Consider the following 26,633-nt stretch of genomic DNA (forward strand, 5'->3'; position numbering starts at 1 on the left):
AACAACTCAGACAATGGCAGTGAAAACTTATGCATGACGTAATATAATATTATTGTATCCATTCGCAGTCGCCTCAACGTTCATTCTTTGAACATGGCAGTCAATTGAAAAAAAAGCATTGTCAGATAAAAAAAATAAAAAAGGGAATAGGATTGGCTAATATGAGGAAAGAATCTATCGTACTTTATAAAAACAAAGAACTGTATAAAATGTAGTTAATTCGGTTATAAAATGTTGTCAGAAACATATTCTGTACACGTACAGATATAAAACTGCTTATACATATATCATTTGCCGTGGTAGGCTTTACAAACTGAATAATATAATTGTCCCTTCACTTAAATAAACCACTTCCATATCTTTCCAAGGTCGCCTCTTGTTGGAAGTCTATCGTCCAAATAACTATAAAACAAAAAGGAATAAAGAGAAAAAAGGGTTATTAAAACATTAATAATCCTTACTTGTTAAAATGTTAATAATTTACCTTGTCCCCAATGTTAACGAAGCGTTAAACAATTTACAAATTGGATTAATTCCATAAGTTACCAGAGAATACGTGTTTCTTCATTATTAAATCATTGTTGAAAGGACACGTATTCACTTAAACAAGACCTAATCCAATTAAACAACACTTAACTCAATATACATTTCATCGCATTTATAGTGTCTATGCATAATACTGTGAAAAGCACGCTCTGCTCTCGGATATCCATGGTGAAGGCGAGCAGATTTTGAAGTAGGATTAACAATGAGTAATTTTTGATACTGTACGCAGCCAAATTTGCCGCTGGTTTAGGGTGGATTATATTGACAGGAGGTGGAGGAACAAACGCGTCGAAGATGTCCGTATCCGCGTTGGTAAATACTAAGGAAGAGGGTATCCATCTTGCTCTAAGCAGCATGAAAGATTAACAGACCATTTTATACAGTTTCCATGTTGTTTTCTTAACAGAAAATTATTTTTTCATTTACCTAGTGCATGGTGAAACGTTCTTTCCCCTTATAGATTTTTCTCCAATGTCTATGGCCCCAGAATCTTGCACCTCCATGGTGTAAATGCAACCAGAAAATCCTTCTTGATATTTTCCATAAGTCATAGCATAGTCTGGCACTCCACCTAAGTACACGCTGCCTCTAGCATTCAAATCTTGCTGTGTTCCATAGCTAGCACTGCTCTCCATGTGTTCTCCATTTAATTCTATGCTTCCATCACTTCCCTGGCGCTTTAAGATTATTCTGTGTCGTTCTCCATCATCTACCTTCTGTGCAGTGACACGAATCACTACTGGTCCTGTACCCAAGTTGTATTGATACTCTACATAACTGAAAATAGCAGATTAAATAAAATATTTATTCTAAAAACTGGAATAGAATACTTATTGCTTGCAAATGAATTCATAAATTATTGTGTTTAATTAAAAAGAACATTGTTAATTACCCATCAACCACAGCAAGAGCCATGTAGTGATCAAGATTAAGATCATTTGGCGTCTGCCCATGCCACATGATCAGTCCTTTGGTCTTGTTCGTTGAAATTTCAAAACCTAACACTTCACGTTCTTCTTCATGGGCCATTACAGACTTATCTAACTCTAACCAACCATCCCCTCTGAATGCAACATCGTAAGTTACCTCCGCCACTGAAAATCAAAGAGAAATTAATAAGATTGTAAAATAAATATTTGTATTTAGTACTAAAATTGATTCTCTGAAATACTTACACTTTTCACAATTCTGTCCATTGTAGCCTAAGCGACAATCGCATTTGTAGGACCCATGGAGGTCTGTACAGGTGCCTCCATTTCTACAGGGAAGCAACAGTTCACATTGCTTCAAAATGTTCTCACAGTTTCTTCCCACGTAGCCGTATTCACAGGTGCATGAATAGTCGTACGAATCAGTATTCTGACACATTCCATGAATGCAAGGATTGGAGGCACACGGATCATAGGGAGTCGTAGTGGATGGTGGAATAGTGATTGCAGTAGTCAACTTGGTTTGATTAGGATGTAGAACATTGCAGTCATCTATGTTTACTGAATCCAAAGCAGACTTTAGTATGTCTACATTCATCGAAGACACTCCAAGCTGAGAATATAATAGAATATGTTTTATTTGGATAATTCTATCAAGAATCTTCTGAAAAAGTTTATGATGAGCTTACATCACTGATGCAACCACGAAAAGTCCTATCTACGCCGGCATTTCTGTTCACTATAATTCTTCTGCGATCAACGCCTCCAATATAGAGTAGTGTATTAAGCGTCATGGTGCGAGCAGTCCCGGGAGACTTGCCTCCTATTGTAGGTTCTCCATTTATAGTCAAATTCCCCTCCTTGAAGTCCCTGTTGATGGAGACATGTGTCCATACACCAGGTTGAAGAACATGGTTTGATCTAATGATCGCCAGGCCAGAACCAATGTCGTATCGAAACTCGACACGTTCATCCTTGACTACCAACGCAACGAAGTCTCCAAGTCCCTCTTCACTTTGAGCACAATACATCAGTATGCCATCTTGATTGTCCAGAGGATTGAAGTTCATTGCTACTTTCAATCTGTAATAACATTGGAAATATTAAAGTCATTGTCCTGATTTAACATTAGATGTAGAAATTAGTTCCTGTTAGTAGGAGAAAATATTAGAATTAATGGGAGAAAATACATTGGAGGGACACACAATTTTCCTTTTGAAACGTGACTTACCCTCTTTGATGTTCATAAACTACTACGAAGGCAGGTAATCAGCAAAATGACAAAAATCCTGTTAAATCAATTTTTATTTGCATCTCAAGACATATATTTATACTTATAGCATCACTCGAAGCCCGTCGAAATACATATAAACGGTCATTCTGGCCCTAGAAACACACCACTTATGGCACATACATCAAACAGGTTCTTACAAAATAAGTACAAACATCTTAAGATGTGCCTGATATTAAGTGTGTGTGTGAATGTGTTGAGTGTGTGCTTAGTACACAAATCGCGTATAATGCCACAACACAATAATGCCAATAATAAGCTCTTGATACTACTGTAAAGTGCCTTTCTTGTTTGGTAGTGATCTTATTAATGGTTTACTTTAAACAATAATTAAAATAACTAACACGCGTTAAACATGCGTTAAAATGTATTATTCAAGAAGCTGTACAAAAAACCCTTTATGGTCCAAGATCCAACGAATCGAATGGCATCTTAATAAAAAGAGAGCTCTATCGACAAGAATTGTTTCTGAAATAATGTTGCTATGAAAATAATTACTTGGACCTGTAAAAGGTTGTTATATGAAAAGTATAACGTAAGTATATTAATTGATACTCTAATATTACAGCACCATGAGGTTCATTCCAAGGAACTACTCACTATACAGGCTTCAACATAATCATCTATGACACGTATGAGGCAGACACAAAAAAATCTAATTGTAAATAAAATTCTCATAAAAAAAATATATATAATACATATATAATATGCTGACTAACTATAAATAGCAGTTACATAAGAATCGATTCGTTCTCTACAAACATTTAATAGTTATAAATGACTTTTCCTTCGTTTCTTTTTTTCTTTTTTATCATTATGTGCATTGAAAGGGTTTGGTTGTGAAAAAAGGACTAATGTTTCGTGTGGTGCAGCTTATTGTGGTGATGTGGCCTTGATCGTGGATTTCTAACTTGTGCGTTGCGTGCTCGTAATCGATCGTATCTTTTGGTTGGGTTCATTCTCGGCCTGAAAATCATTGTTCCAATTAAGATCAGGGATTTCCTTTTATTGGGGGCAAGTTAAAGTGCGCCTGAGGAACCTTTAGAGAGTCTTTGTATCCATCGATTAACATTTAAACATACATATAATAAATTGTTTAACATGAAACTCTAAAGTAAAAACTTTCTAATTGTTTACTGACAAATATAAAAAATAAGGGACATATGCAGCAAAAAAATTGGGCTAACTTTTCTAATCATGCATCATGCACTGTTCAGATACTTACCGTCTAAGAGCTTTAGGTGTATCGTGTGCTATATAGGATTTATCGTCATGGAAGGCTGGTTCATAGACCTTCATCGTATTCTCGCAACGAGCACCGGTTGTTCCGTAAGGACAATAGCATTCGAAGCCCGTTTCCTTGTTTATGCAATCGCCTTCACCACATGCACCTATAATTATAGACAATTACAATTGTACAGATATAAAAACAAAAGACAAAAATGAAAAAATAAAAAGTAATTAAAACATATTTTTACCTGGATAACAAGGCTGTCCAACATAGTCACAGTGCTTGCCACTGTAGTCAGCACGACACAGACAAATGTATCCATTCTTTGTAGCAGCTTCTTGACATACACCACCATTGTTACAAGGATTTTCAGCACAAGTTTCACAGTTAGTGATCCCAGAGCTATCTGTCTGATCACCAATCAGATCAACTTCCTTTTCTCCAATTACCAATCTACTGATACAGCCAACGAAACCACTGTTGATCTCTGCATATTTGGTAATTATGGTACCACTGTGGACTCCACCCACAAACAATAATGATTTCATATCCAATCCTTGTTTTCTGCCATCTGCGATACCTTTGTAAGGGCCTTCACCATCGACTAACATGGTTCCCTCCTTTCTGTGACGTTGGAGTTTTATAGTGTGCCACTCTCCAAGTGTTACAGGCTTTTCTGCCCGAATCATAGTTGGTCCAGAACCAAGATCAAAGCTAACATAGGAAAATTCTTATTATAAATGCAATTAAAGAAACAGAATCCATACAAAAATTTGTTTCGCGTTTAAAATATTACAACTAGATATGTTATGTGTCTTTGCATATCATGCACGTTCTATACATTATTGCATTTTAATTGCATATTAGTGATATATTCAAGTTATTTTTAAGTTAGTTATTGATAATTACCTAAATTGTGGGTAGCCTCTAACCAGTGACAACATAATAAAGTCTCCATTTCCACGGTTGGATTCATCATTGTACAGGATTATACCATCATAGCTCTGTGGTTTGAATGAGATCTCTATGTTGAATTTCAGATATGAGTCAGCTAGTGGAGGTAAAGCGATGAAACTTTGAGGTGCCTGACTGAAGTATGGAACTACTCCAGTTACGACAAGCATAGTCGGTATTTCTATATTTTCATGATCGTTGTTCACAGTGCAGATGTACGTGCCTGCATCCTCTGCCTTGACGTTGGTTAGCTTCAATTTGCTCTAAGAAGGAAAAAGATAATACATGGAGTCAGAATGTCTTCTGCTATAGTTTTTAATTATGATTTTTATATTATGATTATCATACCTCAAACACTTGAGCGTCAGGTTGCAAAATACCTCCTAGTTTGCTCCAAGAGAACGTCAGTGGTGGATCGATGCTAGGACGACAATCCATTTCTAGACTGGAGCCATAAGGAGCAAGCTTGGTTTCAATTGCTGGAGCATCGTTGTTTCCACCTAATTAAAAGAATCCTCAATTGAAGATGTATATTTTTGGAGCTTTGAACTTATTGTATACTTACATTGAAGCATAATTTTGTAAGCATAAGTATAAAATAAAGACTTTATTAGTTTACTATATTACTTGGATGATCAATAAATAAAGTATAAAGATTAGGATACTGGGAAATAAATAGAATAATAGAATAATCAAGTATGAAACTTTACCATGGACAACAAGATTGAAGTCCTGCTCGAAGGTACCATCAGGAGTGTCTGCAGTGCATCTGTACAGTCCACTGTCACTGACAGTCACGTTAGACAATCTTAAAGTGTTTCCATGCACTTGAGCATTTTGTGGCAGACTAGAATGGTTAGGTCTGGACCAGTAGTAACGTGGATTATGAGTTCCAGAGCATGCACAACGTATGTCAATGTTATCCCCAATGTTCACTGGATCCTGAGAGACTTCCACACTGACAGCAGGTATTGTAGTAGCTAAAATATAAACAATAGAGTTAGCAGAATGCATTGAAAGTTATTTTTAAAACGTATGAACGTGAAGCCCTTTCCATTACTGCTTCCTATGACATTGAGTTTAGGATAAATCTAAAATGACAATGGATATCATTTGGATCAGGAGCAGGCTATTCTACAGAATAACGAACACATGTGGAAGATATTAAATAACCTTGCTAAGATGTTAATATCCTTTTCTATGATCATTGTGCAAAGTTTCTAATTCTCTCAACCTTTAGTACCATGAACACAACGATACAAAGTGTAAGGTAGTGACAGGATGAAGATCTATTTCGCAGTCAGACTGTGTTCCTGATTTTTTTCTATTAGGGTAGAGATAGTTTGAGAGGAACAGTAAGAAAATGTTAATCTTGTTCAACAAAAGAAGGAGAAAAGCATTAACTGTCCAATAGACATCACAAATCGGGAACACATAATTTGTTGAAACAAAACAAACCGCCTAGTTGTTGAAGATAGTGGGGAATCCACCGTTTGCTGTTGAAGTAGTAGCGGTTATCAGGATAGAAGATAGCATTCACATTGCAATAGTAATCCAACAGAAAGCATCCTTGAACGCTGCAGACGCAACTGCTTTCCCTGCACTGCATTGGGTTCACACGCGTGCAATCCGTACGCAAATTAAGTACTAATAAACAATACCGCGACAACCATAAATAAAAACTGTGTCCATCGAATCTGTATCATGACTTGCTGATGATTAATTTTGCTCAAATTGAACTGAATCGGATTCAATCCAAAATGATTCATGCTCAGGAACAATTTAGTACAATCAGGTACAATACATACCCTTCTAGTCATAGTTTTTTGGTCGTATGTTGTCTAATTATATTACTTGATTTGTATCGAGAAAAATGAAAAGTATGAAAGTGAAGGAAGAACACCATGCATGATGTGATAGGAACCATGGGTTTCAACTTACGTGAGACATTTAAATTAACATAATCACTGGAAACCCCATGAGAGGTTTGGGTCTGGCAGATGTACCTTCCACTGTCTTCCAGTCTTACTCTAGGTAGATCCAAATAATCGTCTTTGATTCTAGCATTAGGTGGCAATGGCAGTCCTTCCCTGGACCAGTGTATTGTAGCTCTATCGCTGACCATGCATCGTAAACGCACAGGTTGTCCCACATATGTAACCATGTCTCTTTCGAGATGTCTGACTTCTGTGTTTTCGTAAGGATTTTCTGAAATATATGGATTATAGCAGGATTACATTTCATTTTATAGCTATATATTAGAGCTCCATTTATCTGAACTCAGTGGAAGTGTTTATTAGTGTTTGATTACAAGGCTGCGTTTTCCAGAAGGTGCATTAAGCGCAAACTGGGATCTCACTCTTGTGGGACCAAATTTTACGACTTAACTTTAAAACTTATAACTATATTATGTTATATAAAAGTATAAATGCGGCCCTGTTTGATTGCATAAACTCCTCTTATATGCTCACTGGCTAAGTCATTGTCCCAAAAATGAAGTCTGATGAATGGAGTTTTATTATAGAACTATTAGAATCAGAGTCTATGGTATTACGTACGATTCACTAGAACTTCAGCAACAGCTTCAGCGGTTCCTGCTTCATTGGTAGCTTTACAAACATATTTTCCCGCATCAGAATAAGTGATTCCATGGAACTGGAGAAGTCCACGATGGTGTGTCACCGAATGAGGTAAGCTACGCCCTATGGCATCCCATTCTATGTTCATTGGTTCGTCACCAGTGGTACGACATTCGATTGATGGATTTTCTCCGGATCGGACTGTTTGTCTTGGTGGGATTAACACAATCCTTGGTGGGGCTGCAACAATATATAAACAAATAATTTTCAATTCTGTGATTGTTCAACTCGCACATAAGGCATTGTAAACAAAAGTGGACTAAACTTAATTAATCATAATATCTCGATTTAATTTAGTTTAATTTTTTTAATTTAATTTAATGAATTCTCCTACTTTTGTATGATTAATTATGTCACATAAAATAATGAGATTAATTGTTGCGTTAAGTACTTTATATTCATGTCTATGGTAAACAAAGAATTATTCAATTTGCTGAATACTTGACTTAGCCCACTTCTGTTCTCATATTATGTAAGCAAGACAAAGCTCGATCGAAGATCTTACATAATACTTCAAGGACAGATGTGGCTCTGAAGAGAACATTTCCAGTTAGGTCTCTCCCAGTGCAAACGTACTCTCCTGCGGCGCTTTTATCCACGACAGGGATGATCAGTACACCATTGTCAACGGAATTACCAGCTGGCAGTGGTCTATCGTCCGCCCTTCTCCAATCCAGATAAATTCTGTGTCCATCGGAATCTTGCACATGGCAACGCATTTCCACCTTGCCGCCATCGGGGATCCTGAGGTAGTCCGTTCGTATAGCGTTATCATTTCCGTCCTACAACGAATATTTCAATGTTTTATTAATACTCATCATATTCTTAAGCTATGGTTACAGCAGATACGTGTTCTGACGAATGAACGATATCAAGTGGTTAGTGTTTAAATATTTTTGTGAGCTATTGTAAAAATACCACAACAAGGAACACGTACAATTACAGGACAATTATAGGAACACGTACAATTACAGGACAATTATAAGAACACGTACATTTATATCCTCTACTCTGATATAGACTCGTTCCTCAGTAGTTCCTACTCTGCTACTTGCATGGCAGATGTATGAACCTTCGTCACTCGAAGAAGCGGAGTGTATTTCATAAACGGCCTGATGAGGGGCTGCCAATTCATTGGTTGTACTATTGCAGAAAAATCCAGCGGTTACCTCTGGCTTTTACTTTCCACTATTATTATTAGACTGCGAGTATTTATGCAAATTCATATTTTCATGAATGCAACTAAGAGAGTATGCTGTAGTTTCATCTATAAAATATTATACCTAGTACTGTTTTTTGGACTTTTACTTCATGTTTACCTCATATAGTATGTCAGAAAAGTAATGAGATTGATGTCGTTTCTCGGGAACTGGTAATTTTATGGTGTTGTATAGTTTCTCAAGAATATTTTAGAGGGAACAAAGTTCATTTGTACTTGAGGTATTTGCAGATATATATTTTCAGAGTATCAGTCCGATTACTTTCCTCACACACACTCTGTAACGGAATACATAATAAGCATAATGCTTTTTAGAATTCTTGGTAGATAAAATCATTTTCTATCAAGGTTCTTATAACTTTCTACCTTTTTAATTATGTTCTGATGAAGTTGCATAAAAATCAGCAGTCTAATTATAAGATCTTCCTTTTAAAAAGTAACTTACAGTGATACTACGTTCGGATGTCTGCTCCAAGTAACTGAAGGTTCCGGAAATCCATTTGCGCTGCATAGTAGTCGTACCCTATCCCCAGGTCTCACGTGCAGCATTCCAGATTGGGGCGATATACTGATGACAGGCATGGATTGTACTTCTATGTATACCATGGCTGAATTCGTTCCGGCGGGATTGATAGCGGTACAGACGTACGACCCACCATCGCTGGCTGTGATGTTGGTTAGTCTCAGAACACCACCAGGAAGTTGTTTAATATTATGGGGCAACGGTCGACCAGATTCGTGAGACCAATGTAACTCTGGCATGGGGATTCCAGTTGCTCGACATTGGAGATCCGTGGACCCATCCAGAGTAACTGGGGGGACATTCTTGGGATAGATCTCTACCAATGGAGGTTCCCTGCCTGTTTAAACAAGCCCAATTAGTGAAATAAGAGTTATTCTTAAACGATTCTTAAGCTTGTGTGTGAATAGATTATACGATTAGTAAATTTTAATTTTAATTCTAATATATTCATCTACGAGTCAAAGATCATTATACAAAGATATATACATACAAAAATTTACTAAAGCAGTGATACGTGGTTCGATTACTGGACAATTTTGTGTAAGGAACAGAAAATTTAATATTTACTCACGTTCGACCTCGATCATGGCGCTAGCTTCGTGAGTTCCACTTGGTCCAGTAACTCGACACACGTATATACCCCTGTCAGCAATTTGGATGTCGACAATTCTCAAAGTGTCTCCTACTTGTCGTACATTAGAGCTTAGCGGTTGAAGATATTTGCTCCACGTCAAATGTTCACCGGGTTCTCTGCTTGTTAGACACCTTATTTCAGCTATGTTGCCTTGAGGAACGGTCTGTTTCTCAGGCGTCACCTTGACAAACGGCGCTGGTGTTCTAGATGTTACTGTTATGTTGATAGTGCTGTTAGTCATTCCTATGTAGCTGGTCGACGTACAGACGTAGATACCGGAGTCATAAGGGGTAGGATTTACAATTGTTAAGACACCATCACGTTGGCTGGCTGTGTGAGGTAGTGGGTTTCTTTCTCTAGACCAGGTAAGATTCGTTATTAAAGATGTCACGCACGTTATCACGATCGTTTCTCCAGGTTGGCCGAACCATTGTGACGGGGTGATGGTTGGTGGTATTATGGGTTGAGTGGATTTTCCTATAGACAAAATGATCATCTTGTAAGGACTATTTTCTGTATAGCATAATATTAAAACTGTCAATGAAAGTGTATTTGCTAACTTCTGTTAATTTCCTAATTTTAATATCATTCTACAATTAAAGATTGTTAGATGCAAAAACACAAATCTCTTGAAAACATCTTACAAGGTAACGACACAAGGATGGAATGACAGTCAACGGTACCTTCAACATGAAGAATGACAGTTCTCTCGTCCACGCCAACGTTATTCCTTGCCACGCATTTATATTCGGCGGCATCGTACCTTGAAGCAGATCTAAGGAGCAAAATTCCATTGTTGACCACTACACCCGGGCTCATGGGACCATAGACACGAATCCATTCGACTCGTGGCGGGGGATTCCCAGTTGCCTCGCACCGGAATTCCGCTGGTTCTCCTTCCATTACTTGTAAAGATGATGGCTCGACGATAACCCTTGGTGGAACTAAATTTGAGTGTTTAAATAGGAAAATAAAATTATCCAAATGAAATCAAGATAATTAATGTATTGTGTTAATGTAGTTCTGATTAATTGACTGTTGCCTTATCTGGCATCTTCTCACTTTTCAAAATGTGGAATATTGGAAGTTGTATCATTATTTTACTTATTATGTATCATCTGCCAAATTAAACCTAAGTATAGACGCAGATAGGACATTTTATTGTAGCATTATATGTTGCTGTGGCATATTGTAGCATTGTATGTGCAGCTAAGTTATTACTACTGGTATCTAAGCTAAGATTCGTGTACCTGGAATGTCCAGCAAACTTCGCGGGAAAGCTGCGTCCGGATGAATTATACGATACTCAATAATATTAATAAAATATGTACGAAGGTGAATATTTCTTAGTAGTCAAATTCTCTTTATGTTACCTCCAACAGTGAGAGTGACGTTCTTGTAACCAATATGTACTCCATCGCTGATTTGACAAATGTAAATGCCGCTATCAGACACTTTCAAGTCTCGAATGATCAATAAGCCACGCTTGTCGTCTATGCTTCTTCCTATTGGTAATTCGTCACCTTCTTTTTCCCATCTGATGTGCAAAGATCCCTGTATTCCAAGAAATATTTAATACATCCACCGCACATATCTTTCCAAATGATTTATTTATTTTTCTTACATTGTCCGTTCTTTCAAAGCAATGGTACCTAACAGTACCTCCAGCTTCAACGATCTGGAACTCGGGTTCTCTGATATAAACCACAATCTTTGGTGGATTTAAGGGTGGACGACTTGTCGTGGTGGTCGATATTGTGCCTTCTGTAAGAAATACCATAAAAGTTAAAAGAAGCATGTCTTTGGAATCATATAACATAAAAACATATAAATGAAAATAATGAAGAAGGACTTAATTGTCCAAATCCGACATTTTACACTCAGTTTGATACAAGAAGCCCATTAACCAAGGTGTGATCAGACCAACAAATCAAAGTGGTCAAAAAGTTAGAAGATCTATGAAATAGTCAGTAGTGAACATATGTGATCCATAGGTTTGACTAAAGGTGTGATCAGACCAACAATCAAAGTGGTCAAAAAGTTAGAAGATCTATGAAATAGTCAGTAGTGAACATATGTGATCCATAGGTGTGACCAAAGGAAACAATCATATCCAATAATGAACTAAACTAAAACACGAATGAAGATGAAACCATGATGTTCCACCCTTCCAGGGACAAACACGAATATTCCTTTAATTTGGCTCATCAAACCTGGCGTGACCGTCGTTATAACTTTGATCAGTTCCGTTCCATGATCGTCCACGATGCAGCATATTACATTGAAAGGATTCTGCTGGACGTAAACGTACCAGCTCCTCCACGATCCATTAGTAGTTCTTTCAATGGGCCCTGGTGGCATGCTGGACGAAGTTAGTGGCCAGCCGTCGCACGGAGTCATTGAGAAATAGATATAAAATGGGTGTGGGGACTTGTAACTGCACGTGAACAGAACCCACGAATTTGCCTTTAACACGCTCGTCACTGGCGTTAGACTTACCATCAGCCCATCTAACCGATCCAAAATATTTCATTTAATATCTTCCTCATCCTAAATTTCTTTAGAGAATTTTCTTGAACCCTGACAAGCTTCCAATAAATCTAACAATAAGTACTTCGAAGTTCCTTTCATACGTACCAGTGTATTGACAATACTGGCCCACAAATCCTGGCTTGCAGTGACACTTCACGTGGCCGGTGTGCGTCATCTCGCAGCTTTCCTCGTTGTTGTTGCAAGGACATAGGATGCAGGAGCCCAGGTAGCTGACGGATCGGTCGCTAGTGTCTCTGTAGTAACCTGTTGCGCAAGACTCGCAGGATGTTCCAACGTATCCGGTCGGGCAGCGACAAACTTCCACTTGGACAGCTCTTCTGTTGCCAGTTGGGTGCTCCACGGCTGTGTCCAGGCTTATGTCGCTAATGTAGGTGGCTCTCATTCCTTCGCTGTGGGTTGCACGAACCAAAATCGCCTCCAAGTTAGAGAGTACAGTCATCAGATCGGTCCTGGAGCTGACTCGAGGCCCCTCGGTGGTCAAACGCTTCCACTCTGATTCCCTGAATGGCACCGAGTAAGTCAATGGAACGTCAGGCTGGATGTCAATAGGATTCGTCCAGAACAACGTGATCCCATTTCCAATCAAGATAATATCTTGATCCTTGTAACTCTGAGCCCCAGGAATGGCAGTGATATGTTGAGTCAAAGTCAGACTTCCTCCGTAGCTTTTAACCTTGTTGCCAGTGAAAATGGGCGGCAGGGACCACAACAAGCTGCGTCGTCTGCTATCCGGATAACGATACCCTATTTCGTTCGTAGCCAAGTTCAATTCGAAATCACGGTGGTCGATGATTTCCTGTCTCGTCGAATCGGTTAGAGTAAATCCGTGTTGGTTGTCGTATACCCACATGGGAATCTGCTGAACGTATAAGGAACTCTCGTGACATTGATCGGTCAGTCCACTGCAGTAACACTCGCTACACCCATCCGGATTTTCTGCGGACAGTCCAAATGTAGCTGGACGACACCTGTTACACTGCCGTCCCTCGACGTTTCGTTTACAATCGCATCTATCACCAATGTACAAGCTGCTGCGCGAACCCATTTCGTTGCAATCAGTATGGTTTACCTCGCGACCTGTGCAATCGTAAGGAGTTCCTCGAGTCGCGTCACCCGTGTATCCTGATTCACAGAACTCGCACAAGTCGCCAGTGGTATGGTGAGCACAGTTCTCGCATACTCCCGTGTCAGGATTACATTGGTTGGAATGACCATTGCAGTAGCAAGGCTCGCACGTACCCAGATAGAGACCTTCGCCACCTCTAGTGTATCCAACATCGCAGTCCTCGCAAGATAGTCCCTTGTAACCCACTGGACAAGAACATTCCTCCACCTCTACGGCTCTTGCTCGACCTGTGTTGTACTTTTCAGCTGTATCCAGGGATACCAACGACAAAGCAGCCTCGTCGGTGTGGGTGGTATATGTGGCTTTAATCCTAATCGCGCGAATGTCAGCCAGGGCCATTAGCAAGTGTTCTCTGTCAGCCTGTGTTCCATCGTTGCGTTGCCAATATTGTTCTAACAGAGGTACGACGAAAGTCTGGGGAGTATTTGGCTCGGGAGACTCTTTGGAGAAGTACAGCAAGTTGATATCGTTGGCGCTGATCAACTCGACGTCAGCAGCGTTGTTTTTCGAGCTTTGACCACCTGGAGACGGAACATAGCGAACAGTATACTTGAGGTTGCCACCATAGGAGGTAACTTGATCGCCTAGGAAAATGCTAGGCAGCTGCCAGTAGTAAACATCGTTGTTCCCACGGTTAGGGAATTCGTTGTAGATGATTTCGCGGCTGACTGTGTCCAAACGAATACCGTCTGTGATTGGTAGACTATCTGGTGTTCTAGACTCGATGAGAGAGAAGTCCCTGACAGAATTGGTAAATGAAACTCGAATCTGTAAAACAGTACCGTCTCGTGACAATTCTGTAGGTAAAATTCTGTAGGATTTTCATTAACTGCAACGTAAAATATACTCACGTCGTTTCTGTACCAGTTGGAGGAGACGCATTTGTCAGTAATGCCCATGCAAAAGCAGCTGATGCAGCCAAATTGATTTTTCGATGCCAAATTGAACGTGTTCGCCTTACATTGATTGCAAGTAAGACCCGTCACGTATTGCTGAAAACCAATACGTTAATACCATATGCATCAAAATCTATCCTTGAATCGTTCTAGTACTAATTCTCTTCATTTATCCCCCTGTACTTACTTTTAAACAGAGCAGAAATATTTCCGAATCAAACGACAGCATAAACAACATTGAGCACGTCATACAAACTTATTTTAACTTAAGTAAGCAAGTAATTTTTTACCCTTCACAAACGTATACTGGATTTCTAGACCAAGAAATTTAAAGTTTAATACCTTGCATCGGCACCTGCCGGTGTTAGGATCCGCGATCGTACTGAGACTACCATCAGGGTCACAAGAAGATTCGGGAACACACATGTCTCCTGGAATAAGTGGATTTCCTCGGTATCCAACGTTGCACTGTTCGCATCTACGACCTATGTATCCTGCTGGACAATCACAGGTCGGCTGACCATCAGATCCAAGGTGACAAGTGCGTGCAAACCTGTTTCAGAGCAAGTTCAAGCAAATAGTTGTAACACAATTCTTTTAGACTTTAAGTTAATTAGTGATTGGACTGTGGATGTTTATGCATTTATAAGAAATTATAAAATACGCCAAGTATATTACTTGTAAAATATTGAAAGTATTCAGAAATATCTAAAGTGAAGTGCTCATAAAATGTCCAAACTATCCTGACGTATGCCAAAATATCCAAAGTATAGTGTACTCATTAAGATATTTAGCGAACGAAACAAATCGGCTTAGCTTCCATTAGAAATATGTATGAATTTGCACGAATATTCGTAGTCTACTAATGGTATTGTCTTACTGATTGGATGGATTGGTGAGTGGACAGGGGCACATTTGGCAAGGAATATTCCTCGCAGGATCTCCATAATATCCCAAAGGGCAACCAGGAGGCGCGGCTAAGTAACATTGACCAAGCCAAGGACCAGATTCTCGTCTTTCGTATCCTGGAGCACATTGCTCGCACGACAGGCCACTGTATCCTATATAAATATTGTATTTCGTAATCATTCTGAACATAGATTCGGAAAGTCTGACCGATCTCAGTGAATCGAATTAAAACTTACCTATAGGGCATTCACATTCTTCCACATAAGAGGCCGATCCGAGTCCAGTATTCCTTACATCAGCTGTGTCCATCACTATGTTAGTGAGCCGGATATCCAAGTACGGAGAATCGTCATACTGTACTCTAACAAATAATTCTTTTGTCAATTTCGATCTGTGAATTTGCTAATAACTAGACTGCGTAATTTTATGCATTTGTGGGAAATTTGAAAGTGCAAAAATGTACAGAATGCATATAACGTGTAATGATATAGAAAATATCCAAAATATATTCAGCAAAGCAATTGTCTACCTAGTATTATAATAGTATGAACTTGCATAAATATTTGCAGTACTGATAACTGGTACAAACAAATGATCCAAACGCTGGCCTTCAGTCACTGGAGAGGCACAACTCAACGTCTGGGTCATCGGTTTTGAATAGATCAAACTGGTTCGCATACTTGATCAAGATATTGTCCACGTTCTCCAGTGTCATCATGATATCTTCCCTGGTGGCAGGAACCTCAGCCCATCCTTGTTGCTTGTACCATTCGCCATCGAAGAACCTGACAGCCTCTTCGTTATCGTAACCCGTTATTATCTGCTTTCCTTTATGCAAGAGTCGATAATTATTTCCAATCAGAATAACCGACGGCGCGGTGTTTGGTATGCCGGTTCCATTATAGGTTACTCTGTACTTCAGATAACCACCGTAGGATTTCAACTGATTTCCGTGATAGTTCTCAGGCATGACGAAGTAAGCAACTTCCTGTTCCTCTCTTGAACCCAGTGGCAGTTGGTTTGCATCGTACAGCTGCACTCCATCTCGACCTATACCTCTCACAGCTTGCACTTGTCTGGTGATGTCGTTCAGAATTTGCAGATCCGGTTGAGTTTTCACGCTTACGATACTATGGCGGTCGAAAGGCGGTGGAATGTGATAAGTGAAGAGGTTGGCGCTGCGACATTGGGTAGCGACTCCGAAACAGAAGCAGGAAATGCACTCGTCTGCGGTTCTAGCTTCAGAGTTGAACGTTCCCTTGGGACAGATCTCCGGTCCGGTCTTGTTCACGATCACGATGGCGTCGGGAATGGCAATTACGAAGCCAGCGCTGTTCAGTGCCTCGCAGGAGTAGGATCCTTGGTTTTCTGGTTGCATGTCAGGGCATGAGAGAGTTCCAGTTCCGTTTATCGATGTCATGTAGCATTTGGGAGGAACGTGGCCCCAGTTGAGACGCCAGCTGATCTCGGGAGTGGGTACGCCAATCGCTGTGCAGGTTATCATTAAAGTTGTTCCTTGTGACACGATGATCATCGGTGGAGGTGGTTTCACTATGTAAACTGGAGCTAAATAACACGAAAAAAGAAAAAAGCTATTGCTTAAATCAAATTCTTTACAGATTCAGAATAGCAGTGCCCACTTAAATTCCAACAGAACTATTTTGCCTTAATTCGAATATTCTACTGTTGCCTACTACTCAGTGTCTCGAGTTCAGCTTAACTAAAACTCACTGACAAAGACGATACATAGATATAGTGCGAGTAAATGAGAAATATTATGTCTCTCTCACGTTTGTTCTCATCACTTTTGTCGAGGAGTTCGGAAGTACATATATCGCGAGAATTACAATGTGCTTTCCCAACGAATTGAAATTTAAGCGGCTACTGTATCTAGTAAAAGAACAAAGAGACACGTACAGCATCCTACTTCGTCACTACCGTCTATGCAGTCCCTCTCCAAGTCACAATGATAGCTTTTGGGTATACATTGATCGTGGCTGCCACAGGCAAACTCTGTGAAGCGACAGGGGGTGCCTGGTGCGTTTGGAGCACAGTCTTCTTCGTCGCTGCCGTCGGCGCAGTCCTTGTCACCGTCACAGCGCCACACTTTGCTCACACACTCTGTGTTGTTGCAGCGGAACTGATTTGGCTCGCAACCGTGCGGACCTATTCAATGTAATGAATTTTCTTATAGAACCTTGTATGAGTCAGACTATGAATCTTCATACATTTAAGCGAGATTCGAAGATGCAAATATGCAGAATGTCCATAAAATATTCATAAAATAGGTGAACCAAATCTTTATTTAATCGGGTTCTTGCATAAATATTCGCAGTCTGATGTCTACGAATGATGACTTACTGCAACGCATCTCGTCAGAACCATCGGTACAGTCCAGTCTGCCATTGCACACGTATGATTTGGGAATACATTCACCATTGCTGCAGGTGGCTTCGTCGTATTGGCATGCGTGGGGTTTGTTGGTTGGTGGCGGCTCGACTGTGCAGAGAACAGAAGTGATGAATCGAAATTACCCTTGTTGCGTTCTCCTTCAATTTTTCTTAAAAATTGCTTAAATTTGAAGATAGTACGAAAGAATAGTTCCTTGTTTCAATTCTGCCAATTTATTTAAACGCAATTCTTTTGTCTCGTTAAAAGAAGGGTAAGATTAGACGACACGAAGATCACAAGGCTGTGACAGAATTAAGAGGAACTTTCGGAAAAAAGGCCTATAAAGCAATTGAAAACAGGAATAATTTTTTTGAATTTCAAAGCACGTACACTTTTCTACAGTGAGATACACGCTCACTTGCTGACCAGGCGTGGACGAAGGATAGCCAACAGCTTCGCAGATATACACCCCTGAATGTTCCAGTTGGATATTTGGTATTTCTAAGCGTCCATTGACATCTCGACTTCCAGGAGGCAGAGGCAGATTATTTCCTCGTAGCCAGCGCACTTTGGCTCGAAGAACACCTTCGTCACGGCATTGGAATACGACCTCACGACCTAATTTATGAGATAACAATGTAATATCCGTAGAGACTCCTGCCTTTCGACGTTACGTGTTACTTGTCTTGTATTAATCGTAATGTTCCCATAAGAAGCATATGTTATGAGAAGAATTTTTATTGTTTTTATTGTTTGGTGTGAGTAAAACGAAGAACATGTAATGATATGCGGTGTTGTTTGTGGAATTGTTCTTGGGAAACGCATTGTCAAAAATATATATTACGCTGTAAAGTAACTGTCTTTGTTCAGATATCCTCTTCGCATGCACGTTACTATGAAATACAAGTATCTGCTGTCAATTGTAAATTAAATAACACGAAACTCCTCGCAGACATAGACGATTCTGGTATTACAATTATGAATGAATAAAATGGTCCGCTTAGATGATCATTCACAATTTCAACGAGTCATTAATCACGCTCCATAAATAACAAAATTGCGTAGCATTACTTGCGATTGCTGTCCGTAAAAATCTTACCTTGCTTCGGCGGGTCTGGCCAAGGCAAGAAAAAGATAATCAAAAATTGTATTAATCTCTTATATAGTTAATTTGCTTAATTTATAATACGTACATTTCTACGTGTAATGCATAAAATACTGTGTAATAGGATTATTATTCTTTTGCTGCCACTAAACTTACTTTCTTTGATCAGTTGCTCGCTTGGATAAGTCTTCAAGTTGAGACGATGAGATTCTCCATCTAGAGGAAGCAGGTAGAAAATGATAATCATATCAAATAATACATATTAAACTTAGAATTAATCACATACAGCAATTTTCTTCGTCGGATCTGTCCCTGCATTCTGGCACCCCATTGCAGAGAGAGGACTGAGGTACACAATCTTTGTCTCTGGTGCACGCGACGTAGCCGTGTGGACAACTGCCAGGCATTAGGGAAACGATGTGATCTAATAAAAAATTCGCGCAAGAATATTAATGTAAAATACGTTCTATAATATTCTGGAAATGTTAATAATTGGGAAGAATATAAAAAGGTGTTGATACCAGAGAGATGGTACAGCATAAGACTTTACTAGAATGAGAACGGTATGATATGATCGTAAATTTAACTCAGAAGAGACTATTTGTTAATGCAATCGTATCCAGGATCATAGTTTAGATTCGTTGAATCTTGGATTGCGAAAATGATTTTCAAATTAATATTCAAAGCAAGCCTATACGATATTAAATCGCTTATTAATTTATGCTCGATGGGAAATATGTTGCTAAAGTTTTGAAGAAAAGTCTTCCGAAGGAACGGTTAATAGCAGAAAATATTGCTCGGCTCTGAAAGGAACTTGAGGACTTAGCCTCTTCAACTTTACATTTTATATCTTGGCACTCGAGATGTATAAACTTTAGCTCATCGGTAATTTTACGACTGTACTATATCGTTTCCACCTAGTTTGCTCACTCCACTCACGATCTGTAGACGTAGACGATCGATTCGTGGCTATTTTTGGAGAATAAGGAACATACAGGAGCCCTATTTTTAAGACTGTGTCGAAGGAATATGGTAAACCGCACTTGCATTGTTCCCATTCTGGTCTCCTTTTTAGCCAGAAACAGCATGAAAACCTTACCACAATTTTCGTCAGATCCATCAGCACAGTCTATGAAATTGTTGCACTGTTGGTCAGCTCTGATGCAATCTCCATTCGCACACTGGAACTGGTCCCTGCCACAGCCTGCAAACACGTCGATGTATTGTAACTGATAGAATGAACAGCTTCGTCTTGAAAAAACGATCGTGTGATCGTGAAAAAGTTTGAACGAGGCACAAAGGATCTATTACTCTTTAAGTAACGGTCTAAAGAATGAAAAAGAGCATGGACCACCAACAGTACCTAAAAATGCTAAGAACAGACATAAAATGATCGGTATATGTACACGTGTATTGGCACGCACAGAAAAATAGCGAGAGAAATTCACTTTTAACTCCTCCACACTGATCGCCTGTGAGTTTAACATTTTACTTATCGGGCCAAACTTGAGGATAGATATTTTTGCAATTTACAGAGGAATGATAAAGTAGAAATGGAATGATATGCGAAATATCCCAATGGCAATTTTCCATTTCGATTTTCATCTCAATATCTCGATTTGAAGTTGGTAAATGGAAAAACAAATTAAATAATTAACTCGTGTTATCGTACGAGACCAGATTCAGAAGGTTAAGGCTTCCACTGTACATTTTTCTGTGTATGCTCGTTAATAAATTACTACGAAACTAGAAACTGCTGCACTATTCTACAACACTCAGAACATAGTCTACGATCGATCACTTCAGGTAATATGTACCTTCTATCTCTAGCAAATCAAAAACTATGTCTCATGCTATAACAGGATCTACGTTAGGTTCGTACCAACAGGGATGTTCAACAGATTGTACCAGGCAACGGATGCACTAATAATTTACACAGGGATGCGTTGAACGTGTGACTGAGTTGAGTAGAATTCACTCAAGTCTCTACTCGAACAACCTACAAACTGCCTATTTGGCTGCTAACACAGACTGAAAGAAAATGCAGAGTCTAGAAAATCTGGGGCGTCCAGGGTTCCAATGAAATCCTTATTAGAATCAACTAAAAATCATTTATGTTAAAGCAGAAAAAAGAGCCGAGGCTTGACAGTTACAAATTAAATTATTTCTGTCAGCAATGTAGGCGATACACAATTTCTGGATAAGCGATCGTATCTTTCCTTGGTCAAGGTTTCAAGAATCATCGTTATTTTTGTTTGCAATTGACCATCATTTTTGAGCATACAAAATGAATCCTTTGATCATAGATCGATCATAGCTTCGTTGTTTCATTTTCTTTAGAAGTGACTGATTAAATAAAAGTTGAAAAGTACGTGCTATTTGATCAAAGAAACTGACTGTAACAAAACTGAATAGATAATGAAAAAATTGGAATGAAATGAATTTGAGGGGATTGGACGCCAGCAGATAATCAAGATCTGCCAGTGATCTAACCGAAGCAATACTGTTCGTCGGTAAAGTCGCGGCAATCGTAGAAATGGTCGCAGTGGTGAGTTTCAGGGATGCAAGTGCCATCAGCACAAACAAAATCATCCGGAGCACAACTCCTCGGAGTGCTCAGATTAGCTGGCGCCTGATAATCCGGATTGTAATCCTTGCTAGCCTGGTTCACGTGGGTTAGTCCCACCAGTGTGGTTCTACCTAGAAGTAACCGAAACTGAAACCACCTTGCACCTGGCTCTTCCTTTCTTTTAACTGTTTCTTAACCAATCGTCCATCTCTGTCTTGGAATTTTAATCCTGCAACTACTTACTATTGCGATTCCAGTCTTCTGCCTCTGAAGGAAGAGACAGTCATCGTCTGATCAACTATTTGCGATATTTTGCGTGTGATTTATAGGGCACCACAAACTGACAGTAGATCCTTTATGATTACAACAGTTAATACTACAGATAGTGAAATTTAGTTTGCTATAATTTGGTTCAGCTGGGTGTTTGATTTCCTGTCAGTCTGCTGTACAATTTGGGCCACTTGCGACTGAATTAGTGCACGTACAAACTCGGTGCGGCACAATTGGTTGCCTCTAGCAGGCGGTGGACACGGTGTCACGGCCAAATACTGCGTGTGCACCTGGTGCGTTGCGTGATCTACTGGATCAAGTGTGCAGAACCGAATAGAGCTTATGTACAGACAGTGGAAACGGCCACGACACGGTCAGACATCAGAAATCCTCGACAGACTCAACCGGACCTTAAGAAACGTGTTTCTGATTGTAAGATGTAATTTGTTCTTGCAACAGAAGTTCTCCTTGAACAGATTAAAGTATTTAAGTTCCTCCAACCATTTTCCAGAAATACTACAGCACTCTTTTGCATACTTGAACTAATATTGCTGGCGCAATTTTGCAAATCAAGTTACCATTTACAAATTCCAAGCCATCCGATTATCTTTGAAACAAAGAATTATAGACCTACAAAAAAGAAGTTCACAATTTATATCTTCTATCCCATCAATTGATTAATATTAATCGTTAAATTATTACGTAAGACGCAAATGAACTTTGATCAGAGAAACGAATTAAAGTCTCAAATCTGTCAATATGTTTCTCAAGGAACGAGTCAGTTTCGAGGATGTTCAAACGGGTCAGTGTAGGTCTTAGCTGGTCCCTGCAGCCTTTTCCACCCACTTTGGGTCAGACTACGTCTCCCTATGCGACGTCTAGGACACGTTTCAGCCGGTGCACACGTGTTCCTGCCTAGTTCCTTCCCTTCAGCGTCCTAAGCTGTCTTACAGACATCTTGTGCACCTACCTTTATGACAGTTCGCCTCGTCGTCTTCGTGAGGGCAATCTGGGCGTCGATCGCAGACGGCGGATTGCGGAATACACGTTCCATCGCGACACGTGAACTCGTCAGCACGACATTCTGCTGGTGGTGTCACCACGTTGTCTGCAATTTGGAACATTTTTATCGTTATTACTTCTCGTGGATCGCTATGGATACTTATCTACGAGTCAGGAAGTTATGTTTATTTCATTTAATTGGGATAGAAGCGTCGAGTATTCTGGAATTCTGCAGTCAAGGTCCCTTTGAGGTTTTCAGCACCGGGTTACTACGGATCAAGGATTCGTCAACTTCCAGACTGTTTCGAGGCTTTATCAGCTTCAGCAAACATTAGTTTGGAGCTTGGATAAGGAGAAGGTTACGATCTCCATTTGAGTTTGACGATTAGCTGAAACTGATGTTCCAAGAGAAGCTAAATTCTTTGAACTATTTAGGACTGGATTAGCGTATAATAATGTCTCTATAGAACTCGTTACTAGGAACCAGCCGTATTACAATTTCTGGAATTCTTTAAGGCTTCGTGGAGTTCGACAGAGTTCTCTCGCAAAGTCCTTAGGGTTCAGAGAGGGAGGCAGGATCTCCACGGTGCTTGGAACATGGGAAAAAGGCTTTGAAATGGTCTGAAATCCTTACTGCAGTCGCGCTCGTCGCTACCATCGTGGCAATCGATGTTGTTATCGCAGAAGAAGTTCTTGTTGATGCACACACCGTTGTCGCAGGGTCGCTCACCGTTGGGGCACTCTGAAAAGACAGGCGACAGTTAACGAGGGAAAGGGTAATTTTTCAAGAAATATTCAAAAGAAACTGTGAAAAAATATATGAGAAAAGAAAAGAAGTAGACAGTATGCTCGCTTTCCTAGAACCATAAAGACCCCCATAATGCCATATACATTATCCCAAGCAATTGGAAGAAAGAGAAACTCGACTGGACAGTTGGAACAGAGCAAAAATGTACATAGACAGGTTCCGATCGATTCTCCACGGTCCAGTGGCAGAATTCCATGAGAAAGTATGGTCGAATAAGCGGCCCATGGTAATTAACCGATCGATAGACTGTCCTAGTCGAGATACCAACAAAGATAAAACCGTCAAACAAACAGCGTGCACACTGCCGGCTGTCATGCGACGTTTTAAGGAGCGCACATGTACACTGATCCCCATAGCGGAACTCTCTATGGTGTCGTGATCGCGTTGACCGTCCGCGTTTACAGATAGTAATTTGTAGAATCGGTTGGAGTACCAATGGAACTTTACATTTTCTGTTTCTTCCTTTCTCTTTGCTCTTTTCTTAGGTCAGATCGGGTCTCGCATCCATTATGTGATATCACAGTTTGTTGAAGACTGAAGGAGGGAATTTAATTAATATGTTTGATTGGTAAACCCAAACGAAAATTACTTCCACATCAATCTACTTTTCTAGCGATTAATTAATTTCCAATTAATTCTTGTAGATTTATAATTACTGTCAGTTTTAGGATCGAGCAATTCCTGGAACGAAGTATCCTCGTAAGATAATTTACGCATTCAGAAATTGAAATTCTCCAGAGTGAAACAGGAAGATGTCTTCCTGCTCTCAGCAATTTTCACGTCACTTTTCCAAATTTCCGATACTTACTGTATCAAAACCGATAATGAAATTCTCATAATCTCTTCATAATCTTCTCAACGCGGAATACTCGATTCACAGTAAATTTGTCCTTTATTCACGCAGCTATAGAATTGATAATACTGTCAAAATTTAATGGATGATTCTGATCTATTAAAGTGAAACTCTGGAGAAAGAATATTTGGTGCGCGGCAATCTAATAATTTCATAGAAATCAAGTTCGCTGATTCAAAGTCGAACGACGTATCTTAGTGATTTCAACGGATGAGGATATCAGTAGTTTGTTACTCTTATCGATGCTGTCAATTTCGCGATTAATCATGCCAGAATCGATTCTGGTAACTGGTAAACGGGACCAAAGACTAGTTTCCATTGTTACTCCGTGGGATGTGCGTGTATTGGAAGAGTGGTAAGTAGGAAAATTCTACTATGCAGCACGATAACTCCGTGAACTACGTTCTCCCTAGGGAGCCAGAGTGTGTAACGTACTTTCCAAAAGCTACAGGAACGTTTAAACGTTATCAAACAGAAAGATCTAGGCAAAAGGCGATGCCTCATAAATCTAAGGCTATGGTGTACCATATAGTAAGTAAGAGACAGAGACAGAGAGAGAGAGAGAAAGAGAGAGAGAGAGAGAGAGATACAGAGAAATAGATAGAAAGGGGCACATACACTGGGATCGATCAAAAGTTTCCTTCTAACTCATTCTACGTTGCCAAGGAACTGAAAATTATAGAGACTTAATCGTAGAAAATTATTAAATTGTAGAAAATTCCGCTGAAACGAAGAATATTTCGCTATTAAACTTTTCCTCGACACCAGTGTGTACAGAAATATGAAAGTCTCATCCGGTTTGGCGACTTGTCGAATCCTAGGATCCTGTGTACGTGCGCTGTGCAAGACTCTTATAATCTAATATAGATCAGAATGGAAGAAAGATATATATATAGATAAATGTGAATATAAATATATATATATATATGTATATGTATATACAATCAGAGAGTGGAAGAGGTATGTACATATCAAGGTCAGGCAACCTGTGCTGAAAGAGAAGACCAAAAAATAAAACAACCAGTGTGTGAAAAAGAAAAAAGAGAGAGAGAGAGAGAGAGAGTGGCAAGAATGGAAAGAAAGTGAGAGACAGAGAGAAAATTCGAGCAACAGGATAGAGAATTGTTTGCATAAGAGCGTCCAATTGCATTTCCATAGTATCAATTAGAATAGGTCGGTGTATTAGAACGAGATTTAAGGGGGTGGGGGTGGGGGTGGGTGTAGAGCTGAAACATACAAAGATACCGTAATTGTTAATTACACGAGACTACAGAAGGGCACGTGCTCATACAGTGAGAGAGAGCTAAATTACATGAAATGAAATTTTTCATATTATTCTCACATAGATACATTCAAAAGTTCTAATGAATATTATAAGGGAAAAAGATGGAATAATAACTGTTTCACTTTTAACAGGAGAACCAACGATTTCTGCTTAAAAAATATCATTCTGACGTTAAAGATTGGAATGGCTTCCTGTGGGATCCATTTAAGGGCCTTTTTCATATAGAATGTGAAATAATATGCAGGGTGAGTTAACGGGGCGATTGTTCATGGAAAAACGAGTCAAAAATGTACGATGCATTTTTTTCGCCCGAGTTTCTGTTTTCAAGAAAAACGACTTGAAAAGTCGGTCGCGAGTACGTGTTTTTAGCGTAGCTGACTCCAGTGGTTCTTAACCTGGATACATTTCAATATACCGGAGATAATTTACCACACAGTCTTCTACCGTTACAATCTACTCATTTGATTCTGCAATAATACGTACTTACAATTTTTTATTCGAAACTAATCACTCTTTTTACGTATCCTCAATCAAGCGTATGAATATTATTTAATGAAACAGATACATCTCAAGATTTGGTTGCCAACGGGAAGAATTAATTGCTAAAGGACTAGAAAGTTTAATTACGTTACATCAGCAAAGATCGTATTATGGAAAAAACGGAAAGAGAACCACTGGAGTACCGTAGAGCGCAACGCCTTTCAAGTTCAATTTCCCTCAAAACGAAGTTTCTTACGAGGAACCTCCACTGCATCTTTTCTTCTCATTTTTGCCCAAAGAATCGCCCTACATGAAAACCAAAACCCACCACTGCTAACAACCTACATAACCTAACTTTTTATCACAAAACTCAATCGTAAGTCTCTTAGATCCGTCGTTAATCGTTATTTATCTTTGAGT

At 39.4% G+C, this 26,633-nt stretch overlaps 1 protein-coding gene across 28 annotated transcripts in view; it reads right to left on the minus strand.

Moving 5' to 3' along the window:
- Positions 1-180: 180 nt before the first annotated feature.
- The window catches only part of LOC126874402 (basement membrane-specific heparan sulfate proteoglycan core protein-like), a 196,933-nt gene continuing 170,480 nt past the window's right edge, over positions 181-26,633 (minus strand). For 18 of the 28 annotated variants that reach the window (XM_050636385.1, XM_050636404.1, XM_050636399.1 and 15 more), the window contains 39 exons: positions 23,422-23,529; positions 22,752-22,893; positions 21,440-21,642; positions 20,046-20,150; positions 19,233-19,370; positions 19,103-19,162; positions 18,941-18,955; positions 18,232-18,459; positions 17,812-17,949; positions 17,368-17,616; positions 16,131-17,016; positions 15,687-15,811; positions 15,422-15,602; positions 14,884-15,094; positions 14,497-14,637; positions 12,604-14,413; positions 12,180-12,476; positions 11,591-11,730; positions 11,340-11,520; positions 11,217-11,246; positions 10,650-10,910; positions 9,904-10,443; positions 9,255-9,669; positions 8,586-8,733; positions 8,096-8,372; positions 7,510-7,770; positions 6,893-7,159; positions 6,410-6,598; positions 5,662-5,931; positions 5,300-5,451; positions 4,907-5,214; positions 4,245-4,711; positions 3,992-4,157; positions 2,165-2,558; positions 1,722-2,088; positions 1,439-1,640; positions 973-1,323; positions 485-891; positions 181-402 (listed from right to left, as the gene is read on the minus strand). In XM_050636385.1, the coding sequence (XP_050492342.1) occupies positions 633-891; positions 973-1,323; positions 1,439-1,640; positions 1,722-2,088; positions 2,165-2,558; positions 3,992-4,157; positions 4,245-4,711; positions 4,907-5,214; positions 5,300-5,451; positions 5,662-5,931; positions 6,410-6,598; positions 6,893-7,159; positions 7,510-7,770; positions 8,096-8,372; positions 8,586-8,733; positions 9,255-9,669; positions 9,904-10,443; positions 10,650-10,910; positions 11,217-11,246; positions 11,340-11,520; positions 11,591-11,730; positions 12,180-12,476; positions 12,604-14,413; positions 14,497-14,637; positions 14,884-15,094; positions 15,422-15,602; positions 15,687-15,811; positions 16,131-17,016; positions 17,368-17,616; positions 17,812-17,949; positions 18,232-18,459; positions 18,941-18,955; positions 19,103-19,162; positions 19,233-19,370; positions 20,046-20,150; positions 21,440-21,642; positions 22,752-22,893; positions 23,422-23,529 (10,682 nt within the window). In that variant the 3' untranslated portion in view covers positions 181-402; positions 485-632. Of the gene's footprint in view, positions 892-972; positions 1,324-1,438; positions 1,641-1,721; positions 2,089-2,164; positions 2,559-2,762; positions 3,733-3,991; positions 4,158-4,244; positions 4,712-4,906; positions 5,215-5,299; positions 5,452-5,661; positions 5,932-6,409; positions 6,599-6,892; positions 7,160-7,509; positions 7,771-8,095; positions 8,373-8,585; positions 8,734-9,254; positions 9,670-9,903; positions 10,444-10,649; positions 10,911-11,216; positions 11,247-11,339; positions 11,521-11,590; positions 11,731-12,179; positions 12,477-12,603; positions 14,414-14,496; positions 14,638-14,883; positions 15,095-15,421; positions 15,603-15,686; positions 15,812-16,130; positions 17,017-17,367; positions 17,617-17,811; positions 17,950-18,231; positions 18,460-18,940; positions 18,956-19,102; positions 19,163-19,232; positions 19,371-20,045; positions 20,151-21,439; positions 21,643-22,751; positions 22,894-23,421; positions 23,530-26,633 lie in introns of those variants that run through there. The other 10 variants (XM_050636394.1, XM_050636390.1, XM_050636398.1 and 7 more) reach the window with 10 other exon arrangements.

The sequence above is a fragment of the Bombus huntii genome, chromosome 16 (genome assembly GCF_024542735.1).
Source record: "Bombus huntii isolate Logan2020A chromosome 16, iyBomHunt1.1, whole genome shotgun sequence".
Classification (NCBI taxonomy): Eukaryota; Metazoa; Arthropoda; class Insecta; order Hymenoptera; family Apidae; genus Bombus; species Bombus huntii.